Source organism: Eschrichtius robustus, chromosome 6 (assembly GCF_028021215.1).
Source record: "Eschrichtius robustus isolate mEscRob2 chromosome 6, mEscRob2.pri, whole genome shotgun sequence".
Lineage (NCBI taxonomy): Eukaryota > Metazoa > Chordata > Mammalia > Artiodactyla > Eschrichtiidae > Eschrichtius > Eschrichtius robustus.
This window is the reverse complement of record NC_090829.1, coordinates 121,308,290-121,334,941: the sequence shown is the minus strand read 5'-3', so window position 1 is coordinate 121,334,941 and position 26,652 is coordinate 121,308,290. Positions and strand designations below refer to the sequence as shown.

Here is a 26,652-nt window from a genome sequence, read left to right as displayed (position 1 = left end):
GTTCAATTTTCAAAAGTATATTAAGTCTTTTGGATATCTGCGTTTTATTTAGCTTATAGACTTATTCTAAAATAAGTAGAATTTTAGTGTTTCAAAGTAAAATTGTCCTTATTTCCTTATCTTTCCTGTGATGTTGAATTTCAGAAAATAATATTACTCTTTAATATTGATAGAATCTGACTGAATTTGCACCATTCTCCAATCTAAACCTTTCAATATTTATCTACCAGATTCAATTAACTTTATATGCATCCACAAACTCACAAAGTGATTTATATAAGTTTATTTTCTTCTTGAGAGGGACCTCCAAGTTTCCAGAAAGTTCTGCCATCTCTGCAGTTTCTGCTGTCTCTACATCAGCATCAGCACATGCCCAGAACTTCTTTTTATTTGGGCTGTTGGAAGCAGAGGTTAGGTTCAGTTCATGGAGAAATAAGCAGAAAAAGGGATACGTAGAAGCTGTAAGAGAAACCTTATGGCTCACAACAAAGGCTCACTGAATGCTTAAATTACAAAATGTTCTGGGTTTGAAGCTGACTCTGCGATTAATTCCAAGAGCTCTCAAAGGTATTTCAAGAAAGTTGACGGATTTTAAAAGAAATTATCATTTAACCATATAATTCCCCATATGGTTACGGAAAATATCTATTTAATCATTTATTTTGTGCAGTCCTTTACTAAATTTAAAAATTAAATTTGCCAGTCTAATTAGTGTAACAAGAATAATTAAACAGTATTCAGCTAATCCATAAAAAGAATTCAAAAATGTACCTTGTCTTTCTTTTTTCCAAATTTCTAGCAAGTTTTAAAAGTCACATGTGAACATAAATACAATACACAATGGAATACACTAAGTGACATCAGAGAAGTACAAGTGCAACTGAGAACTCAAAAGGAGGGGTTATATCTAGTTGGAAAGACCAAGAAGGGTTTTCTGAAGGAGATGTTAATTTGATTTAAATGACCTCAAAAAATCTGTAGGATATTGACAGGTACAATTGTAAGGAGAATTAGAAGGACAGGAAAACAGAAAAAAAGACCCCAAGAGTTATAACATTTCTCAGTGATGGAAAAGTTAAAATAATCTAATTTTGTAGAAGTGCTGCATGTCAATATTAACACATGAATTATAAGAACTATGGCTAGAAAAGGAAGTCATAGCACAGAGGCCTCAAACATCACAGTGAATTTGTTGGTTTAGTAGGAAACAAAGAGATGGTGAAAGATGTTGAATAGGGACAGATTAGATTGTACAGAAGGAAGCATTATTAAACAACGATGTAAGTGATGAAGAATTCTCACGGGGAGTCAGAGTACTACGAGACACACTTGGAAATAGATAGTGACTATGATGGGATGACTTAAGTCTTAGTCCCAAGTTTTATGATGTTCCTACTCCTCCACCTGGTGAAATACTCCAGCAGAAATATTGTGTGGACTTCTAGTTTCCATACTCTGAGTTGGTTCTGAGTAGAACTTATCAGATGAAGAAGCAAACTGAAATTGAACCACATTAAAATCATTGAAGGGAAAAAGGACCGGTAATCTTGAGAAGACCAAGAGAGTCATAATAGTGGCCTTTACATATTTGTAGAGCTACCATAAATTCATCTTATCCTAATGAACCCAGGAGGCAAAATTAGAAACAATAGGTGCACAATAACTTATTCTTAAAAAAGAAATGAATTTTCTAATCATGTTGAAATGGAATAGGCTGCCTTGAAATGCAATGATTCCTGCTGCATCTGATATATGTTAAACAGAGGTCAAGTGACCCCCATAGGCAAAATGTTGTGGATGAAATTTAAGGACAGTGGGTAGTTGGACTAAGTAAATTTTTATGTCAACTATAATTCTCTACTTTTGAAATTCATAATTTTATGAAGAATTTCCTTCCTCTTCTAATCTGTTAACTAAAGAATTTAGCTCATTTCATAGGAATAATAATTTAATATATCATTTTACTTTATTCCAAAATGCACAATTCTATCTGATATTTAGTGTATTGTGTTTTTTAAATTTATTTATGCAAAATTCATAAGGTATTACAGTCCACATAATTAATTTTTTATCTAAACCATGATACAAAACTCATAACATCATGATACCTTAATTGGACTGAAAACCCCAAGTTTATTACTGTTTAATGGGTTAACAATACATTCAAAATATTTCTAACTATAACTAATTGATTGTGAACATGGCCAAACATAAATAGGAGCATGATGTGTGTTTAAGTTATATAACTACTGCTAACTAGAAATATTTCTGAATAGGGTAGCCATTTCAGTACTTATTCATGGCATTCAGTGGCATTTTAATTATTTCCTCTAGAACTATACTCTAAGCAACTCAAAATGGACTTGGAGTTGGGCATTTAGAGAGTCAATTCTGGAATATGTCTTCTGTATCTATACTACTTTTTATTGGTTTGAATAATTGAACACTAACTACATGGCTAAAATAAGTACTCATGAAATATCACAGCACTATACAAAGTATAAGTAGTATGTTAATACTATAAAATATTAAATACACATTCATTTCTATTTTACCTTTTGTAATCTAAATCCAGTGATGTGCATATATTACATTTAGCAAAATATTTGATGATGATTTCACCTTGATAAAATACTCATTCTGAATAATTTTTGCCTCATTGATCTAAATATGCATTGATATATCTATTGGCAGTTCTACTAGCATTTTTCTTCATGTCATGTCCTTACTCCGCATGCTATAAATAAATAAGTCTGAATTTTATACGTAGCATTGACTATAAAAATTTCTATATAAAAGGTTTGTGGTTCAAAGGATACCATCAGAAAATTTTTAAAATAACCCACAGAATGGGATAAAATATTTGAAAATTTTATATTTTGATCAAATATTTGAAAATCATATTCCCTGGTGAGGGAATTTTATCCAGAATCTAGAAAGAACTCTCAAAACTCAATAATAGAGACAAATAATGGCCAAAGGATTTGAACACTTCTCCAAAGAAGATATATGAATGGCCAATGACATAAAAGGATTCTGAACATCATTAAATTAAACATCATTAAATTAGTCATTAGGTACATACACATCAAAACTACAATTTGTTACTTTTCACATCTACTAAGATGGCTATGATCAAAAAGACAGACAATAACAAGGGTTAGCTTATATTCATATACTGCTGGTGGGAATGTAAAATGGTGTGGTCACTCTGGAAAACAGTCTGGTAGTTCCTTGAAAGGTTAAACATAGAGTTTAACATGATTAATACAGTTAAATACATGACCCTGCAATTCTACTCCCCGGTACATACTCAAGAGAAATGAAAATGAGCATCCTCATAAAAACAAGTTGATAGCAGCATTACTCAAAATATCCAAAAAAGCAGAAACAATTTAAATGTCCTCCACCTGGTGAATGGATAAATTTTTAAATGTGATATATGCCTACAATGGAATATCATCCTGCCATAAAAGGTAATGAAGCACTAGTACATTACAACCTGGAGGAACCTTGAAAACACTAACTAAATAAAAGAAGTCATTCACAAAAGACCATATGTTGCATGGTTTCATTTACGCGAACTATTCAGAATAGGCAAGTCTACAGGTTTAAAGTAGATTAGTGGCTGCAAGAGGCTGGAAGAAGGGTGACAGGAATGGAGAGTGCCTGCAATTGGGCATGGGTTTCTTCTTGGAATTATGAAAATGTCCTAAAAAAAAAAACTTCTGTTTGAAAGTACAAGACAGAAGATGATTGCTTTCAAATAAACACTAAATTTCAGCATTTCATAAAAAATTACATTCCAATAAAATTAAATTTATCCAATATTTCATTTGCTTTACATCATATTTGGTTTCATGATTCCTGCTTTCTGTCATAATACATGAGCTGCAGACTAAAAATAAAAAAATTAAATCTGCCTAAGAAAACGTTCAAGAGGTCTCATCCCAACAACCTTTCCCACACTTCAGATGACTCAAATCATTGGCTGCAAGAATGAATTCCAGACCAGAAAGCACTTTATGCAGTGGCTTGAGCTATTTAGAAAGCTTTTATGTGGATTAGCATGTTTCCTGCTCCTCTGTGATCTGACTAGTTATCATTCAAAGGAATATGGAAGATAAGATCGTTGTAAAATCAGGTCACTTCTTATTTAGAGAAACACAGTATAGGCAATGGAATAAAAAACTGACCACCTTTGAAACACTTAACTTTGCCTTCGAATTTGTATTTAACTACTTGCCTATATCATGCGTTAGTCTACCAGCATAACTTAATATCTTAATGGACTGATTGTCTCTAAAGGAGTGAATTAATCAAAACATCTAATAAATTGGAATTAAAGTGGTATTTGGACATAATAATATGATGAAACAGTCATGTGGACTCATGGTAACTCAGACTTTGATATATCCTTCCAATTCAAGGCTATTGGGAAGTCCAGAGTTGAGAAGTGATTTTCTTAAATAACAATTGGTTATGGAAGCTGTCTTCTGGCCTCCAGTCCATTGTCCTTTCCACTGTACCTAAATACATTTCCTTATATTTTCATCTTAAAGTTGTGCTTTCCTGCTTATGAATGATATAGCTCCCACAACGAAAATGCTCATAGTTAAGTGCAGTAAACAATTTTTGTTGTTTTTACAGGATTTTACATTTCCACCCCAACTGGACCAGGAGGGAGACGAGAAAGAGTAGGACTTTTAAGTCTCCTTTTAGACCCCACTTTGGAACCAGTCTGCCTTAGTTTCTGGTATGTTATAGACGCATGTTAAGTGACATCTTATTTAATGAGTAACGTTGCCAGGCTCAAATTTTACTAAGGTGTTGTCCCAAGTTTTAATGTATTAGTCATTACTTTTCCAGCTGATAAAGTAGCAAAATACTGGGAAACTCCCTCCTTCTCTCTAGCAACTCCCTCACCCAAGATAAAGGGGGGTATTTGAGTTTAGAAGGGTTTAGAAGAACCCTAAAATATATATATTCTAATGTTGTAGGAATCCATTCATTTTTGCTTGCTTCCAAACTAGGTATTATATGTATGGTGAAAATGTCTATAACCTAAGCATTAATATCAGCAGTGACCAAAACATTGAGAAGACAATTTTCCAAAAGGAAGGAAATTATGGAGAAAATTGGAACTATGGACAAGTAACATTAAATGAAACAATGGAATTTAAGGTTGGCAAAACGCTTTATAATCATGTATTTGTATTATAAAAATGGTGGTACAATTACAGTTTATGGTGATATGGTGAAAAAATTAATTTACTTTCTGGGTATAGCCAAGTCACCTTACTTTCCTAATCTTCCTCCTTTATTACCTTTGAGTGCCTCTATTTTCAATTATTCATTGACTTATTAAAAACAATTTACTGAGGAACAATTTACTACATGAAAGTACTACTTATAATGAGCCATAAAAGTCATAGAAACCTTGAAGGATATTTCAACTTTCTTCAGCAACTTTCTAGCGCAAGCCAACCGTGTTTTCCTATGTCCTCTGCCTAACTAGGTCTTGCAACTTTTCACATACACCACCTAGATCAGCCCTGCACTTTTCTAGGGAATCATCTTTTCCTGTTAAAACAACCACACCCACCAGAATCCATCCACCCTGCCCCACCCTGACTTAATCGCATATCTTTCCTTTAGAAACAAATTCTATGAGCCGTCTCATTGGGAAGTCTCTGATCATTTATTTCACATTAGGGTGAATTAATTTTTCATGTAACAGCTTCTCGTGTTCTTTTCCTAAGGGTGTTTGCAAGTAAAATGTAGGATAGGGGTTTCCCTGGTGGCTCAGTGGTTCAGAATCTGCCTGCCAATGCAAGGGACACTGCACTGCACTGGACATTTCTCCCAAGTCTGGGTTGGTGTCCTCTGAGTATCACCCTCACAATATATCCCACACCAGCTTCCTGGGTAAACTATGACCAGTACCAGCTGGCCCTGAACAACTATATCATACTCATATTTTCTCTTGTTTCCTTCTTCTCTCATTTAAATGATCTAATCAGTGTGTCTTCTCTTCAAGGTTGTATGCTCTAAGAAGGCAGACAGCTACCTGGATTTTTAATATTATTGAGGAAAGAACCTAGAATAAGATTGCTCTCCCCTGCCAGATGATGTGTATATGTGACAGAGTGCAATGAAGTATGACAATATCATGAAAGAAAGAGCTAGAGACAGAAACTGTGACAATGTTGCCTAACAAAGAAAGAAGACACTAGTGAAAATTTAGACTAGTATGAGCACATAATAGGAAGCTGGGCTCAGCTGAAGGACACTGAAAAGCAATATTTCACTTTGCGATAACTTGTCCACATTTACTTGGGCATGGCAGTATTGATTCTCCAGAGGATACTGGGCCACAAGAAGAATCAATCAGAAAAGATTAAAGCGGAATTGTTTTGTGTGCCTCTATGAATTACAGGTTGCTTTTAATGCGTTTAAAAACCCATTCCTGAGTGATATAGCATTGGATGACGTTAGCCTAACATACGGGATTTGCAATGTGAGTCTTTATCCAGAACCAACTTTGGTCCCAACTCCTCTGCCAGAACTTCCTAGTAAGTAACTTTAACATGTATTTTTCCTAATTAAGTTATTACTATTTTCAGGTAGATCTCTCTCTGACTTATTTTTTTATTATCTTGCCCTAGTATTATTTTTTTCACTGAAAATCAAAACTTTTAAAATATAAGTAAAATGGAAACTAGTAAAATATTACATATTATATAAAAATTCACAATGAAATTACTTTGTTACGCATCATGTTTATGATAATTTTACTAAATTTTCATTTTTGATAATAATCAAAGTGCTGATTTCTATTTTGTTTTCAATTTAATACAAACTAACGCTGCATTAGCCATGTAGCATGGCCTATAGTCTTTTGGGAAGAAGCCTTAAGATTCTCATAGCCTTCTTATGAGAATGATGTTAAGATCTCAAGAGGAGTTTACTTAAGCCTGAAACCCACCAAGCCTATTTCCAGAATAATTTAATAATAATGATTCGGTCTGGACTTTGAATATACCTAGATCACACAAAAGATTTTTGTCCTGAAATGGTGCCTTTGTAAGGCCTTGCAAGAGCAATGACCAGGATTTCCAATGTTCTATGGAATCTTTTATCTCAAAGGAACAAAATGGAGCCTGTATCTACCTGTGCTCTTAACTCAAATTTGAAACATGACATTTCAGAAGCAAAAGGTACATTATCAACCATCTTATTATGTCAAAGGAGACAATAACTTCATACCACTTTCAGACTATGGGATCTGACCAAAATAAACAAACAAAAAAAATGTGCGTGTATGTGTGTAGTGATAAATTATATGAAACATCCATTACCTATTGTCCCTCTATTGGGATGTTTTCACTACATTGTACTTTCGATGCAAAAGCATCCCTTTTGTTTTTGGATTATGGTGGTAGGAAGCTCATCTAGCTGTACAGCTTTGCTTGTGTTGAACCTCATAGATGTTTTTGTTTTATCATGAAACACAGCACTTTTTCCATATCCCCTTTTGTGCCAAGCACACTTGAAATTCTGCCCATATTCACATCAGCAAATCAGTTGGCAACCTATCCAAATTTGATTTTACTTTGAAAATTATATATTTTTATGCTTCTAATCTTTAACTTAAACAAAAACTGACTTTTCAGATGACTGTCTTTAACAACTCAAAAGCTTTAAAGACAAATGACTGGCATTTGAGAATGTATGACAAATGAGCAGCCATTAAGAGGAGGAGAGTAACATGACATTGTCATACTTGTCCCATGCCACCATATTGAATGTGCACTTACATCCCACCCAAAGGCTAATTTATACTTACCACCATGTGTATTAACATGTTTAGATGCATGTATGGGTTATACATATATTCCTCAATATTTCAAGCATTCATTCAAATTTTATAAATATCTGTTACATACAAAGCACTGCACAAGAAATGTAAGATGTAGCAATAACCATTGATACATGAAGCAATATATAATATTAATGAATTAACAAACTAATAAATATTAAAAGCAATATATAACTATGTGCCCCTAAAAGTAGTAAATGAGAAGATTAAGTGATAGAAGACTTTGGAGAAGAGAGTGTGAGCTGGAAAAACCTTCAAGGAAGCATTCAGTTTAAGAGATAGAATGACACTCAAAATTGAAACAAAAACAGGAAAGTACCATGCATTCCCATGTAATAGTATTGGCCACAGAATTGTGACAAGAAGTTTTCTTGACACCAAACTCTGGATCTAATTCACCTTTGCTTCACTGGTGTCTGACTGATTCTTAACATTGCATAAATACATCATCAACAAATACTATTAGGTATAAACTTAGCCTCTCTCTCTTTCTTTCTCTCTCTCTCTCTCTATTTTGGCTGTGTGTTCTAAACATTTTTGCCAAACAAAATTCTGATACCAGAACTAAAGCTTGGAAATAATGGTGGGGCTAGGGATGGATAAAATACCACATGAACACAATAATTTGGGCTTCACAGTGTTGTTTAAAAATAATTGTCTCACTTCATTTTTTATGTGTCCCACTCCCTTCCTGTCTGTTATATGAAACATTTTCATGCAAAACAATATTATAATCATTAAAATCACTGCTGGTTTGATAAATAATTGCTATAGATGCCAAATATTAGCAACATCTTGCTATTTTGATATTGCAATCATTTAATAAAACAGATTGTCTTCATAATCCTTTCTGCCAGCATGTTCTTCTATTCATCAATAAGTGGTCAAGAAGAAAAAATTTTACAGGTGAAAGTAACATAGTTTCATAGGCTCAGTATCTTAAAAATAGCAAAATCTCATCACTATATAAAATAGAAAATTTGGGATAACTTTCATATGTAAAGTCATACATATATAAAGAAAACTTTAAATATGATTTTTCATATTAGAAATGTATCTGTCTAACCCACACAGTCCTCTTATCTATTCCAATCAGAAAGAGAAAAAGATAATACCTCAATGTCAAGGAAGCATGATATGCCTGCATATTTTTACGATAGGGAAATTATAACGGTAGAATAACCCATCTGATTTTAAAATATAAACTTTAGAATTTTCCCAGAGTGTACTTGTTCCAGGTTCCAAATGGTTCACTTCAGGGCAATATTTAGCACAGCAGAAAATGCTAATTACCATCAAATGCATTCTGAACAATTTCATTCTAATGCCCTTTGCAATTGGTTCAGCGAAACTCTTACCTGAGCAAAGCTTTTCTGGTTCCAGATCACTGATTTGTTTAAGCAGAAACAAAGGGAAACCATGGTTGACTGGCTAATAGTCTTTTCTTTGGTTCTTATAGAGCATTTAAATAAGAAAATAATCAAGTAACTGACTAGCTAAGGCCATTTTTCTCTGTTGTTCCTAGGGATCCAGGTTGTGCCTTGTTTGGGGAAATGTAAGTTCAGTTTTCATAACTGCAGGGAGTTTTCCATCATGTGATTTTAATCACTTGCTGCTGCATCAGCTCTATGATTTTTGCCCTGTGATATTGGCACAAATAATTTAAATGTGGGGATTGTATTGAGAACATTTTTAAAAAGTAAACATTCCATTACACAAATATAATGCCAATTTGCAACACAATTGGAATGATTCATGACAAGTAGCTACTAAATAGAATAGGTGTATACAAAAAGAAATCAACATTTCAGCACCTGCCTTATTTCTGGGCTGTTAAAACTAGCTAAGGACAAAAAAAAAGGACAAGCTAGATTTAACTATTGTAATAGTCACTCTATTTCTATAGTTTCACTCTATTTGGCCATTATTAGGCCACTTTCCATTTCCAAAAGCAAAATAAAAGTTAATTTGGAAAGTTTCATAGGCTTGATATTATACTTAGAGCTAAATGATCTTTAGTTATTCATGTAAAAATGAATCAGTACCAATTTAACTCTCATGTAATTGATGGTCATGTAGAGCTGCTTGCCTTTTATATCATTAGTATGATTTGATACCCTTAGCAAATTCTAAATTAACTGCCCTCATATGCTCCTACATCAGTACGTTTTTGGCTACCCTTGTTTTCATCTTTTTACCTTCAAAACAGCCTATTTATTAGATCTATTATTGGCTAGATGGCTAGTAATTATAAATAAAATGTAAACCACAGGGAATATAAATTTGAACTTTATTGCCACAAATTTAATAAAAACATTTGTATTGTGGCTGGTCACTATAACCTGTTAATGGAAATATAAATTTTGACAAACTGAACCCCAAAATTTCTTTTTATATTACCACCTAAACTTTTAAAATTGTTGTGTCTGTAATACTTTAGGACTTGTTATCTATTACTATGATTATTTTTAAAAAACTGCTGACTTTGAAAATTAGCCACTTTTAACATATTCAAACATCAATGTGCGGTAGTACTTCTTAAACTGCACCTATTATTTCCCTTACATAAGAGTAGCAATCAGGCACTTCCCTGGCGGTCCAGTGGTTGAGACTTCGCCTTCCAATGCAGGAGAGTGTGGAAGATTCAATAAAGACTTTAAAATTGGTCCACATTAAAAAAAAAATCTTAAAAAAAAAAAAGTAGCAATCAGAAACCTACTATTATCATCCTTATTTCTTGCTTTAAATATCTTGTCATAAATAACTTTAATTTGAACCCTTTTACTGTAAGTGAAAGCTGGACTCTGCTTCTTTTCACCCTACAGTAAATGCCTCCACATTGACACATATATCATTTATGTCAGAGGTTTAAGCATGGATTAAAAATGACATGCCTCAAGGAAAATATCTATCCCTGAGAACCATTTTGCAAAACACTGCATATTATTTACATATTGCATGTCATGAAGATTCCTACTGGCATAGTAAGAAATTAATCAAAATACAAATCTTTGAGAGAACAGATCCAAGAAAAAGAAAAATGGTAGAATTTAACAACTGTAATTGAAGAGTTCCCTGTATCAGACAAACTATTTAACTCTCATTCTCTGGGTGGAGATGGTTTATTAAATGACACAGCAGGACTGTGCTCTCCAGAATTACATTTCATGAGTCTTTGGCTCCTCTAAGAAGTACATGCTACATCTCCACTATAGCAACACCACCGTTAAAATAAATTGTGTCATCATATTTAGAATGGCTGAAAGTGCTTTTGCCAATTCCTTACAGTCGTTTATATACAGAGAGTAACTGATATCAATCTTATAAGACCAACGATCAGAGATACTTACTGATCATTTATTTGACATAAAATTATATTTGAAATGTATTTCAAAAAGTACTTCTTAAATATTTTATTATTTTTTAAAGTATTTTAAGTGTTGAATTTCCAAGATTTCTATTCAGAGGAGAAATGCTAAGTCAACTGCCTGCCTTGACAGACTTAACAATCACACTTGACAACATTTTAGTTCTGGTGGTGTGTTTATTTAAGTCCTACTTACTCATCTGCATATAATATAATGTACCATCAAGTGTTCAGAGAAGTGAACACTCAATACATTCTCCAAATTGTTGGCTATTTCCTATATGAAGAGTATACGATTTAGAAATTTTTTTCCTTGAAGAGAAATGAGAATGATGCTTAAACAACAGCACTCCCACTGGCCACACTGGCCATGGCTAAATTTAAAAAGAAGAGCTGGCTTTCCGCCTCGCCAATCAGCCGTGTTATTTTTGTCCCTGCATTTACACTCTCCCCTCCTCATTAGTTTTCTTGAGGACTGAAGAAAGCGTTTCACGGCACTTTAGAGTTACTAAAGTTAGGTGAGTTGTGTGTATATGGGAGTTGAGGGGTTGTAGTGGATGCTTCTTCAGAAATCTTGTCAAGACAATAAGTCGCACAATCAAGGAGAGGATTCGCCTTGGAGGAACTGCTGCTGTAGGAGCGCACAGTTCCCTCAGCCTTTCCCAGTGGAGAACCTGCCCTTGTTCGGAATTATCACTCTTTCTTTGGTTCCAATGTCTTCTTCAGCACCCTGTGTACACTGCTTTCTTCCTTCTAGGTCTGTCCATCATTGACCTTACTTGTTAGTGCTCTCATCCACGTTCCCTTCTGTCCTCCTTCTCCTTGTCACATACGCACCAAGTGCCACTTACTGAGACTCAGCCTAAACCCTGCCTATAGCTCAGACCAGATGGTTGAAATGATTGTTTAATCAACCCAATAACAGACAGTAACATACTGTGAGATGAGTTTGAGGTTAACTGAGTTGAAGCCTTGACTTTGACACTGTTTATGCTCGGCATTAGCAAGTAACAGAACACCTCCAATGCCCGAATTGTCTGTGATCAGCTCGGTGCTTTGTGACCACCTAGAGGGGTGGGATAGGGAGGGTGGGAGGGAGGGAGACACAAGAGGGAAGAGATATGGGGATATATGTATATGTACAGCTGATTCACTTTGTTATAAAGCAGAAACTAACACACCATTGTAAAGCAATTATACTCCAATAAAGATGTTTTAAAAAAAAATTGAAATAGTCATAGTAATTACCTAATTCACAAGACTGCACTGACAACCAGGACTGAGCGTGCCAGGTAATGTGTAGGCACTTTTCATAAATTATGTCTGATTTTTACAACAACCTTGAAAATCTCTAATATATATCTAGTTTATATATGGGAAGATCCAGTCTCAAAAAGACAAGTAACTAACTCAGAACGACAGTTTTAATCCACCAACTCCAACACATCTTTCCTTTATACACCACCTTCTCTCTCCAGATAAGAAAATGTGCATGGAAACTTTGCAAACAGTAAGGTTTTTTAAAAAGATTTTATTATTCTTGCTAAGTTCAGCTGGTTCTGGACAAGCCAGTCCCAGGAGGGCATATAAGGTAGACCAAGCCCTTACAGAACCAAACCTTACAGAACAGGATATGTTGGCAATGATACTAGTTTGAGCCACAGCAACTGTCTCTCTCTGTCCCATTGTACATATCATAAAACCCAAATCTAAGAAGATTATTACATACAGACTTGAAAGGTGTGCATGAATTGAAAGGATCTACATAAATCAGGCAGTTGACATGTAAAAGAGGGATCAAACAAGAGGGTCTGATGGAAGGCACTGCCGTAGATGTAGAGACACTTAATTTTTCCCTCCTCTAATTTGATTTCTGTGTTATTGGGAGTAAGTAATACCATTATCGTCTGCCTTTAATAATAGAAAAAATATCTACTTATCTCAGTTTTATATATTCTTCTAATTAGATTACTTTTATTCTTTTGATCTTAAATATAACATGGTAATAAAAAATAAGATAAAACTGGGATACTCAAAGTGGTTGATGAAGTTTTACATTACTTTAGAATGTTCTTCTAATAAACAAGATAAATTAAGTAGATTAAGAATTTCATAAAGTTAGTTTACCCAATTGAAGCATCATACTCTTAACTGGAAGATCTGTGCTCTATTTTTTTCTAATAAATTTGCATTAAGTTCAGTTCCAACTTGACTCCTGAACAGTCTAGGCCAATTATTTAGAAGGTAGAGATTTTATCCCCCTTTCCTGAGAGTCAAATGCCTCAATACAATATTCAGGATGGTGAAGCTTCTTCTCTACTGAAAAAAAAAAGTAGGAAAAAAGAAGAAAAAAACAAGAAATGGCAGGATGAGTAATTTACTAGCTCTTCTCATAAGAGAGTGACAGATGTAAGATTTGTTCTATTATGAAGATCCATCTTTTTTTCTACAGCAGAGCATTGATACCTTATTTCATGAAGCCTATTTATAAAAGATGCTTGTCAAAATTGTTTTCTTGACTAAATAATTTTGGGAAATGCTGAACACTATTATGTCTTCTTGGAGAATCACAAAGAACATAAGAATATTTAAGGTTTTGAGAAATTCTTCAGTAAAGAGACCTGTTAACCCATATTTTTCCCTTACACAAACTCTAAAATGTATCTGTCAAAACCAGTATTCCAAGAAATATAATTGGAAATTTATGGGCATATAGTGTTATGTCTGAAATAAATAATATGTTACTAATGATTTTTCATTGCTTTCCTTTTCAGCGGACTGTGGAGGACCTTTTGAACTGTGGGAGCCAAATACAACATTCATGTCTATGAACTTTCCAAACAACTACCCTAATCAGGCTTTCTGTGAGTCATTTCTTTTCCAGGCCATGAGAAACAAATGTATATATCAAAGTTAGAGTCTCCCCTTGACACAGCAAAGTAATTATAAATTTGCTGTATCTGAATACAACTACCACATCTGTGAGATTGCTTAATAGAATGATAACAAGAATAACAATAATTAATTACTAACTTTTTAGCATTTATTTTATGTCAGTCACTGCACTAATGCTTTATATACCTTATTTTAGACAGTTCTCACAATAATTCTTTAAAACAGTTGATATTATTATATTTCTCAAATTTAAAAGTTGAATAAAACCAGTAAGTGAATGAGGCAGCCTTACCCCAGACACCACTCCCCTTGATTATGCATATAATGTTTATGGTGTGTATAACAAGGTTGCAATTCCATAGAATAAGGTCAGTGGAAAGTATAAAAAGCAAAGAGCCAGTTGTGACATGCACACCCTTTATAAATATAGACTAAGGTCAATAAAGCAGGCAGTTATAGTAATGTGATTAGATTCCCAATATAAAAGATGAACTAATAAAGAGGATCACTAAAATATTCTAAGTCTAGAGAGGAGAATAGACTAGAATGCTAAAACCATAAAAAGCTTGTCTCTAGGTCATTAGTCCTAAATAGAGAAGCTCATAAGGCTGCTTAGAGATTGTTTGTGTTAAAGATGCAGATTCCGAGACCCATCCTACAAAGATTCCACTCCAGTAGTTCTGGGAAACAGACATGTTCTTCCCCTGCCTTCCATAGCCATCCATAATACCACCAACCTAAATGGAAAATTCTACCAGTGAAAAAAATGCCCCAATGACAGTGAAAAATGTGTTATTAGAAAATGTCATTTCTTCCTTCAAATGATCCAGAGATAAGTATCATTTTGATAGGATAATAAAGTCACTATTATAGGGAGATATCTGATTCAAAAAAATAAACAGCCATTAATCTAATTTGACTTGTATGGAGAACCAGAGATGATCATCTTTACTTCACATTGGAAATATCTTTTAAACATGTCATTTGTACAAAGTAATGATTTAAAAATATCTGAAAATAAGCAGAACATTGAAAGAACAATTTGGAGAAATTTATTAAATTTATTGATTTATTCAACAAATATTTATTGAATGCTTCATCTGTTAGGCACTGAAGTAAGTAAAGAAGAAACAAATATAATTCAGTCTACACAAGGATTCAGATAAATTGTCAGGCATCACAAAATGTCTAAGGTACTGTTTGTAATAAGTGAAAAGGCAGGAGACTGTGGAGGGACATGAGAGGTACCTAACATACAAAAAGTTCAGAGGTAGAAGAACTTGATTTTTTTTTCTTGAATCTTCAAGCAAAGTTCAGTAATAATAACAAATGAAATTGAAGTGTGAAGGTATTTCACACCACATTAAGCAGTTTGGATTTTATTCTGAGAGCACTGAGGAAACTTTAAATTGTTTAGAGGAAAATAGTGATGAAATCATGTTTGCATTTTCGATGGATCCGTCGGGCTGTAGAATCAGAGACAGGTGGTAAAGGAGCCATCAGCATCAACAATTAGAAGATGAAAAATAAAGGTGACTTGAACTCAGATAGTGGCAGTGGAGACTGAGAAGAAAATGGGATTCCAGGGATATAGGAGGTAGTATTGGCAGCCTTGGTGATTGATTGGACGCAGTAGGAGAGAGGAGATCAAGGGAGATGCGGAGGTTTCTGGTATAGACAAATATGAGTAGATGATTAGTGGTGCTATTCACTGAGATAGGGAGAATGGAAAAAGGAGTGAGTTGGGGAAAGAGATAATTGTGTGTTCCCTGTATTACACGTTGAATTTGAGATACGTACATCTGTACACAGTAAATAATTGAATAAATGGATCTACTTCTCAAAAAAAAAAGTGTAGAAAATAAAGACTTAGATGTCATTACTATGTTGATGAAATGATTTCCTTAAGAGTGAATGAGAACATTCACGCAGAATGAGGAAAGAGCCTAGGACAAAATCTAAAGACTAAATCTTTTAAGGAATCAATAAAGAACAAGGAGTGTTTATTGTTACTAAGGCTAGTAATTTTGTTTTGTTTTGTTCCAAAAGGAACCACCATCATATGACACATATAAATAATGGCAACAATTACTTAAAGAAATACTAAAGTTTAGTTGCCCTACAAATTGCATTTTAATCACCTCATTTTCCTCTACATTTAGTCATGGAAATAAAATAAATGGAAATAGAATATTCACATCTTTGACATTCATAAATTTTAGATTGTAGGAGTGAAACACTATTGGCAAGCTTTGATTAAAGTATTCCATTTTATATGAAATAAAGCAAATTCAATTACAGTAAATTATTTCATATTTAGTTGAAATTTTACTACAAATATTCTGGAATAGATAAAATGTTTCTTCACACACACAAACAGCTTGGAATATTGGTTTATATAAAATGAAAACATCTTTGAAAGTAATTTGAAATTCTCAAGAGATTGAAGTTTTGAAGAGAAATCAAAAGAAGTATGTTTAAACGATGTTGTTATTTATTACTTTTAAGGTGTTTGGAATTTAAATGCACAAAAGGGAAAAAATATTCAGCTTCACTTTCAAGTATTTGACTTAGAAAATATTGCAGATGTTGTTGAAATCAGAGATGGTGAAGGAGATGATTCCTTGCTCTTAGGTAAGTCTCCAGTTTAAATATTGTGAAGGTTGTATGGCTCAAGACATTGGACTGATGGAGAGAGCATTTCTCAATAAATGTAGTCACTCTTTTACAACAAGCAAAGTGAAATTACAGCAGTAGAGTAACATGCCAAACTGTATGTCACGCTTCCAATATGGGGAGTGTTTACAATGATGACAGAATGATATTTTTCTGAAGCATTCTTGGCAAAGGAGGATTCATAGTTTTGAGTCAGCAGTTCCTACCAGCTGATGTTAATTTACTACAATAAGCATTACACTTTAGAGACTAAAACCTAAGAACATCCATTATGCAGTTTTCTATGCATTATGTGTACATCGTATTTCCAAAGATAGCTATTATATTATGTTTTATTTCACTTCAAACTAGAGGAACAATTGTGTTTGTTATGCAAAATTTTTAAATGCTTTTTACTTTGTGTTTCACTATTACTTTTATTGTCTGTGTCTCTAGTACTAGCTGCTTCTATATAAGTATCTGAGAATGAGTCAAAAGTTGAGCAAGTTGATTTTTCCCTAACATCTGTTGATCATTAATTTTTTTAAATAGACATGGAGGAAAAGTGTTCTATTCTAGAGGAAATTATTATACCTAGATCATAAAATACATGTTAATATAATAAAAATCTATCAGGTATAATGGCTAATATCTTACTCAATTACTACCAATTTTTAAGAAAGAAGTGTCTCTTGATAAGTCATGCACTGAACTATGAAAATACATGAAAGGTCAACTGGAATGCAGAAACAGCACACTTTACAAGTAAAAGTGTTTTATCTAACTGTGCTTTAGACCTGTGTTAATTATTTCCTATAAAATATGGCCAGATAGCTATGCAATCACATGAACACTGCAACCAGTGGATGAAGACCCCAGAGGGCACGCGCTATAGCAATGAAGGAGCAGAGTGGTGGAGAGGGTTCCCCAGCCATACTAATCCATCACCATTATGTAGGCTCTTCAGAAAAATCCCACAAAGTTCTAAAGTACAAGTTTCCTGGTAGAGGATTTTGAGAGTCACACACAGAACAAATAACAATGAAAATCTCAGTGGGGTGAGGAACCTTGTGCTAGCAAGAACTGAGGAACTTCAAATTTGATTTTCAATACAGTTATAAACACATTTTGAGTAGTTTTTCCATTTTCAGTTTACTCTGTCTTTCTAATAAAAACTTCAGTGTTCTCATGATCTAAGAAAAATCAATTTTTATCATTTCACCTCTTAGTATTTCCATCAATCACCAAAAAGGATCTCAGAATCATCCTTTTCAAATATGTAGGTGAGAAGTTCTTTTGATACAGAATCACTTTTAAGGATTCCAATATATAAAATATTTAATAATATGAATGTATTTTTAAATTAACTGAAGCCTTTAGTTTTTAATAAAGAGTAATTTATTGTTTATGAAACCCTCAAAGCCCAGGGATTAGAGGGAAAAAAATCGAAAACCACCATTTAGGTTTATATTATCTGTCTCTAATTAATTCATCTTTCAGATTAGGTTAGTGATTCAATTTATAAAAAAATCAAATAAATGTAGACAAAAATTTATTAAGGGAGACTATAAGCTCTGTTATTTCATAAGGGTCTTTAAAAGCAGGCAAATAATTATTTTTCTGTGATAACATGGGCTTTGAATAGTAGTGATGCAAAGCCAGACAATATTATGAGTAATTCATCATTAAGTTATAGAGCTGCAGAAACCTTAAGTAATACTGGAAAAGGTCAGTAGAGAAGTTGGCTTTCCTAGAAGAAGTGCCTAAAATGTAAGAGAATGTATGCATTTACTTACATGTGGTGCTTCCTGAGCAAGCCAGGCTGCATGTTGCATACCTCTGGGAGACAGAACTGAGAAAAAAGGTATATTCCTTCTAGAGTCAAAGGATCATCTCACTGATTATTCTTTTTTTTTTTTTTTTTTGAGCAGCTGTGTACACAGGGCCTGGTCCAGTAAAGGACGTGTTCTCAACCACCAACAGAATGACTGTGCTTTTTATCACTGATGATGCATTGGCAAAAGGGGGATTTAAAGCAAATTTCACTACTGGCTATCACTTGGGGATTCCAGGTAAGTGCACTCGGGATTACATGCTGCCTTGTAACTTTTGGAGCAAAACAGTAGAAACACACAGGAGGGGAGATTTGTTCAAGATGGCGGAGTAGAAGGACGTGCATTCACTCCCTCTTGCAAGAGCACCAGAATCACAACTAATTGCTGAACAGTCACTAACAGGAAGACACTGGCACTCACTAAAAAAGATACCCCACATCCAAAGACAAATGAGAAGCTGCAATGAGACAGTAAGAGGGGTGCAATCACAAAATCAAATCCCATAACTGCTGGGCAGGTGACTCACAAACTGGAGAACAACTATACCACAGGAGTCCACCCACTGGAGTGAAGGCTCTGAGCCCATGTCAGGCTTCCCAATCTGGGGGGCTGGCAATGGGAGGAGGAATTCTCAGAGAATCAGACTTTGAAGGCTAGCAGAATTTGATTGCAGGACTTCAACAGGACTGGGGTAAACAGAGACTCCACTCTTGGAGGGCACACACAAAGTAGTGTATGCATCAGGACCCAAGGGGAAGGAGCAGTGACCCCATAAGAGACTGGACCAGACCTATCTACTAGTGTTGGAGGGTCTCCTAAGAGACAGGGGGTGGCTGTGGCCCACCATGGGGACAAGGACCCTGGCAACAGAAGTTCTGAGAAGTAATCCTTGGTGTGAGCCCTCCCGGAGTCAACCATTAGCCCCACTAATGGGCCTGTAACCTCCAGTGTTGTGTTGCCTCAGACCAAACAACCAACAGGGAGGGAACTCAGCCCCACCCATCAACAGACAAGCAGATTAAAGTTTTACTGAGCTCTGCCCACCAGAGCAACACCCAGCTCTACACACCACCAGTCCCTCCCGTCAGGAAGCTTGAACAAGCCTCTTAGATAGCATCATCCACCAGTGGGCAGACAACAGAAGCAAGAAGAACTATAATCCTGCAGCCTGTGGAACAAAAACCACATTCACAAAAAGATAGACAAAATTAAATGGCAGAGGACTATGTACCAGAAGAAGGAACAAGATAAAACAGAGAAAAACAATTAAATGAAGTGGAAATAGGCAACCTTCCAGAAAAAGAATTCAGAATAATGATAGTAAAGATGATCCAGGACCTCGGAAAAAGAATAGAGGCAAAAATTGAGAAGATGAAAGAAATGTTTAATAAAGACGTAGAAGAATTAAAGAACAAAAAAACAGAGATGAACATTACAATAACTGAAATGAAAAATACACAAGTAGGAATCAATAGCAGAATAACTGAGGTAGAAGAACGGATAAGTGACCTGGAAGACAGAATGGTGGAATTCACTGCCGTGAAACAAAATAAAGAAAAAAGAATGAAAAAATATAAAGACAGCCTAAAAGACCTCTGGGACAACATAAAATGCACCAACATTCACATTACAGGGGTCCCAGAAGGAGAAAAGAGAGAAAAAGGACCTGAGAAAATATTTGAAGAGATTATAGTTGAAAACATCCCTAACAAGGGAAAGGAAATAGCCACCCAAGTCCAGGAATCACAGAGAGTCCCAGGCAGGATAAACCCAAGGAGGAACATGCCAAGACACATAGTAATCAAATTGGCAAATATTAAAGACAAAGAAAAATTATTAAAAGCAACAAGGGAAGAACGACTAATAACATACAAGGGAACTCCCATTAGGTTAACAGCTGATTTCTCAGCAGAAAAACTACAAGCCAGAAGTGAGTGGCACTATATATTTAAAACAATGAAAGGGAAGAAACTACAACCAAGATTACTCTACCCAGCAAGGACCTCATTCAGATTCGATGGAGAAATCAACAGTGTTAAAGACAAGCAAAAGCTAAGAGAATTCAGCTCCACAAAACCAGCTCTAAAACAAATGCTAAAGGAACTTCTCTAAGTGGGAAACACAAGAGAAGAAAAGGACCTACAAAAACAAACCCAAAACAATTAAGAAAATGGTCATAGGAACATACATATCGTTAATTACCTTAAATGTGAATGGATTAAATGCTCCAACCAAAAGACACAGTCTCACTGAATGGATACAAAAACAAGACTGTATATATGCTGTCTACAAGAGAGCCACTTCAGACCTAAGGACACATACAGACTGAAAGTGGGGAGATGGAAAAAGATATTCCATGCAAATGGAAATAAAAAGAAAGCTGGAGTAGCAATATTCATATCAGATAAAATAGACTTTAAAATAAAGAATGTTACAAGAGACAAGGAAAGACACTACATAATGAACAAGGGATCAATCCAAGAAGAAGATAAAACATTATAAATATTTATGCACCTAACATAGGATCACCTCAATACATAAGGTAAATGCTAACAGCTATAAAAGAGGAAATCAACATTAACACAATAATAGTGGGGGATTTTAACACCTCACTAACAACAATGGACAGATCATCCAGACAGAAAATTAATAAGGAAACACAAGCTTTAAATGACACAACAGACCAGATAGATTTAACTGATATTTATAGGACATTACATCCAAAAACAACACAATAAACTTTCTTCTCAAGTGCACATAGAACATTCTCCAGGGTAGATCGCATCTTGGGTCACATCAAGCCTCAGTAAATTTAAGAAAATTGAAATCATATCAAGCATCTTTTTGGACCACAATGCTATGAGATTAGAAATCAGTTACAGGGAAAAAAAACATAAAAAAACACAAACACATGGAGGCTAAACAATACATTACTAAATAACCAAGAGATCACTGAAGAAATCAAAGAGGAAATAAAAAAATACCTAGAGGCAAATGACAATGAAAACACGATGATCCAAAACCTATGGGATGCAGCAAAAGCAGTTTTAAGAGGAAAGTTTACAGCAATACAAGCCTACCTCAAGAAACAAAAAAAAAAAAATCACAAATAAACAATCTAACCTTACACCTAAAGGAACTAGAGAAAGAAGAACAAACAAAACCCAAAGTTAGCAGAAAGAAAGAAATTATAACGATCAGAGCAGAAATAAATGAAAGAGAAACATAGAAAACAATAGCAAAGATCAATAAAACTAAAAGCTGGTTCTTTGAGAAGATAAACAAAATTGATAAACCTTTAGCAAGACTCATCAAGAAAAAGAGGGAGATGACTCAAATCAATAAAATTAGAAATGAAAAAAGAGAAGTTACAATGGACACCACAGAAATAAAAAGCATCATAAGAGACTACTACAGGCAACTCTAGCCCAATTAAATGGACAACCTGGAAGAAATAGACAAATTCTTAGAAAGGTATAATCTTCCAAGACTGAACCAAGACGAAATAGAATTTATGAATAGACCAATCACAAGTAATGAAATTGACACTGTAATTAAAAGTCTTCCAACAAACAAAAGTCCAGGACCAAATGGCTTCACAAATGAATTCTATCAAACATTTAGAGAAGAGCTAACACACATCCTTCTCAAACTCTCCCAAAAAATTGCAGAGGAAGGAACACTCCCAAACTCATTCTACGAGGCCACCATCACCCTGATACCAAAACCAGACAAAGATACTACAGAAAAGAAAATTACAGAACAATATCACTGATGAATATAGATGCAAAAATCCTCAACAAAATGTTAGCCAACAGAATCCAACAACACATTAAAAGGATCATACACCATGATCAAGTGGGATTTATCCCAGGGATGCAAGGATTCTTCAATATATGCAAATCAATCAATGTGATACACCATATTAACAAACTGAAGGATAAAAACCACATGATCATATCAATAGATGCAGAAAAAGCTTTCGACAAAATTCAACACCCATTTATGATTAAAAACTCTCCAGAAAGTGGGCATAGAGGGAACCTACCTCAACATAATAAAGGCCAAATACGACAAACCCACAGCAAACATCATTCTCAATGGTGAAAAACTGAAAGCATTTCCTCTAAGATCAGGAACGAGACAAGGATGTCCACTCTCACCACTATTATTCAACATAGGTTTGGAAGTCCTAGCCACGGCAATCAGAGAAGAAAAAGAAATAAAAGGAATACAAATTGGAAAAGAAGAAGTAAAGCTGTCACTGTTTACAAATGACATGATACTATACATAGAGAATCCTAAAAATGCCACCAGAAAACTACTAGAGCTAATCAATGAATTTGGTAAAGTTGCAGGATACAAAATTAATGCACAGAAATCTCTTGCATTCCTATACACTAACAACGAAAGATCAGAAAGAGAACTTAAGGAAACAATCCCATTCACCATTGCAACAAAAAGAATGAAATATTTAAGAATAAACCTACCTAAAGAGGTAAAAGACCTGTACTCAGAAAACTATAAGACACTGATAAAAGAAATCAAAGGTGATACAAACAGATGGAGAGATATACCATGTTCTTGGATTGGAAGAATAAATATTGTGAAAATGACTATACTACCCAAAGAAATCTACAGGTTCAATGCAATCCCTATCAAACTACCAATGGCATTTTTCACACAACTAGAACAAAAAATCTTAAAATTTGTATGGAGATAAAAAAGATCCCAAATAACAAAAGCAATCTTGAGGGAAAAAAACGGAGCTGGAGGAATCAGACTTCCTGACTTCAGACTATACTACAAAGCTACAGTAATCAAGACAATATGGTACTGGCACAAAAACAGAAATATAGATCAATGGAACAGGATAGAAAGCCCAGAGATAAACCCACGCACCTATGGTTAACTAATCTATGACAAAGGAGTCAAGGATATACAATGGGGAAAAGACAGTCTCTTCAATAAGTGGTGCTGGGCTACCAAATGTAAAACCGATAGCTAGTGGGAAGCAGCTGCATAGCACAGGGAGATCAGCTCAGTGCTTTGTGACCACCTAGAGGGGTGGAATAGGGAGGGTGGGAGGGAGGGAAACACAAGAGGGAAGAGATATGGGGATATATCTATATCTATAGATGATTCACTTTGTTATAAAGCAGAAACTAACACACCATTGTAAAGCAATTATATTCCAATAAAGATGTTAAAAAATATAAAATTAAAAAAAAAGTGGTGCGGGGAAAACTGGACAGCTACATGTACAAAAATGAAATTAGAACACTCCCTAACACCATACACAAAAATAAACTCAAAATGGATTAAAGACCTAAATGTAATGCCAGAAACTATAAAGCTCTTAGAGGAAAACATAGGAAGAACACTCTATGACATAAATCACAGCAAGATCCTTTTTGACCCACCTCCTAGAGTAAGGGAAATAAAAACAAAAATAAACAAATGGACCTAATGAAACTTACAAGCTTTTGCACAGCAAAGGAAACCATAAACAAGATGAAAAGACAACACTCAGAATGCGAGAAAATAGTTGCAAACAAATCAATAGACAAAGGATTAATCTCCAAAATATCTAAACAGCTCATGCAGCTCAATATTAAAAAAAAAAGCAACCCAATCAAAAAATGGGCAGAAGACCTAAATAGACATTTCTCCAAAGAAGACATACAGATGGCCAAGGGGCACATGAAAAGCTGCTCAACATCGCTAAGTATTGGAGAAATGCAAATCAAAAATACAATAAGGTATCACCTCACACCGGCTAGAATGGGTATCATCAGAAAATCTACAAACAACAAATGCTGGAGAGGGTGTGGAGAAAAGGGAACCCTCTTGCACTGTTGGTGGGAATGTAAATTGGTACAGCCACTATGGAGAACAGTATGGAGGTTCCTTAAAAAACTAAAAATAGAACTACCATATGATCCAGCAATCCCACTACTGGGCATATACCCAGAGAAAACCATAATTCAAAACACACACGTACCGCAATGTTCATTACAGCACTATTTACAATAGCCAAGACATGGAAGCAACCTGAATGTCCATCGACAGATGAATGGGTAAAGAAGTTGTGGTACATATGTACAATGGAATATTACTCAGCCATAAAAAGGAACGAAATTGGGTGTTTTGTAGAGACGTGGATGGACCTAGAGACTGTCATACAGAGTGAAGTAAGTCAGAAAGAGAAAAACGAATATCGTATGCTAACACATATATGTGGGATCTAGAAAAATTGTACTGATGACCAGTTTGCAAGGCAGAAATAGAGACACAGATGTAGAGAACAAACATATGGACACCAAGGGGGGAAAGCAGGGGTGGTGGTGGGGGTGGATGAATTGGGAGATTGGAATTGACATATATACAACAATATGTATAAAATTGATAACTAATAAGAACCTGCTGTATAAAAAAGTAAAATAAAATTCAAATATAAAAAAAGAAACATATAAGACTTAATTTCAATGTTTGCATTCTAGTACATTTATTCATTCTTCCTCATCTTAAAGGAAATTTTCTTCCTTCCTTTACACCTGATTAACCACTAGCTGACTTTGTTCAAAGCCGGAATCCACACTGGTTTTTCAGCAAACCTATTTGCACTTCTCTGGTGTGAAAAGAGCTGTGCATTTTGTACACTGAAGAGAGCTGTTTTAAACTATAAAGGGGGGTTATTGGCACTGTGAGGAAAGAGGATTGTCTGTCATGTTCCCTTTGCCAAGAACGCTTTTAGAGAACAGCAGGGATACAGGCAAATGAGCTGTTTGAATGCCAACATCATCCAATTAAAAAATTAACATCATTAACTTCTTGGAGACAAGCAGTGTAAAAGCACTGCCATGAAGGGAGAAGGAATTTGATGCTGATACTTGCTGGGATGCACAACCTTCTTACCCTATATTTTTTATTACATCAATAACATAGTCAGCAGGAAAACCAAAATCGTGACCAGCTTGCTCATCATGGAGATATCTAGATATATATGTAGATGTAGATATAGATATAGATATAAATATTTTCATTCATATATGTAAGATATAATACAACTCTGCATTCAACAGTCTATAGAGAATTTTTATAGCTTGCTTCTCCCCTTGTACTATGATTTTTTAAAATACTTCTGTCCCCCAACTTAGTAGTTCTCTCTAGATGCAAATATGTCAGGAAAACAGAATACACATTCCTTCCTACATCTATCCTTCCCTTCCATAAGAGATTGTGGTCAGTTTGTATTTAATTAAAATGTCTAGAAAAGAGGTAGAGTTGGAGCATTGTTCATCATCTGGCCTATTATCTGATCCTAGAATCATCTGTACAAATCTCTGCTCCTCTACTTACAACTGCCCTAAACCTCAGACTCCATCCCAGAAAGTTGTATGCTTTCAGCATTACTACAAATATGAAAATTGACCTGTAGCTTATATACCCTCTGTTCCTTAAAATAAGTCATAACAATTGTTACTATCCAAGCTACTTAGGTGAGAGTAAGTGGTAGCCCAGCCAACTATCCTGTTCTTCAGAAGAATTTTGTGATGTTTTAGAAGCAGCTACTTATGATTTATAAGCAACATTGACATGAATCAATCAAAAAATCCATTAGTGAAGTAAACAAAAAAATCAATTAATGAAGTATACAAACAAAAAATCAACTAGGGAAGTAAACAAACAAAAATATTAAGGCCTATGAAAGAACATACAACACCAAAGGAAAGCAATAAAGACTTTTAGATCAACAGAAAATTAGAATGTATCTCAAAATAGAGTACATGGAAAAGGAGAAAAATATAGAAAGTGATATGATTTATAATTATTTTAATTTATAAATGAGATTATTTATTTATTTTTAAATTATACTTATAATTATTTTTCAAAATAGCAAAAAAGAAAATATATTGACATGAAAATATAGTTATGTGTATAAATATATAATGTATAAATTATATATTATACATTATGTATAAATATAATGTATAAGATATATAGAGATAGATATA

At 34.5% G+C, this 26,652-nt stretch overlaps 1 protein-coding gene across 2 annotated transcripts in view; it reads left to right on the top strand.

Annotated features, from left to right (window-relative positions):
* TMPRSS15 (transmembrane serine protease 15) overlaps positions 1 to 26,652 on the top strand; it is a 143,403-nt gene that overhangs the window by 62,240 nt on the left and 54,511 nt on the right. For both annotated transcript variants that reach the window (XM_068545723.1, XM_068545722.1), the window contains 6 exons: positions 4,651 to 4,756; positions 5,034 to 5,184; positions 6,440 to 6,575; positions 14,024 to 14,113; positions 16,653 to 16,778; positions 18,731 to 18,871. In XM_068545723.1, the coding sequence (XP_068401824.1) occupies positions 4,651 to 4,756; positions 5,034 to 5,184; positions 6,440 to 6,575; positions 14,024 to 14,113; positions 16,653 to 16,778; positions 18,731 to 18,871 (750 nt within the window). The remainder of the gene's footprint in view (positions 1 to 4,650; positions 4,757 to 5,033; positions 5,185 to 6,439; positions 6,576 to 14,023; positions 14,114 to 16,652; positions 16,779 to 18,730; positions 18,872 to 26,652) is intronic.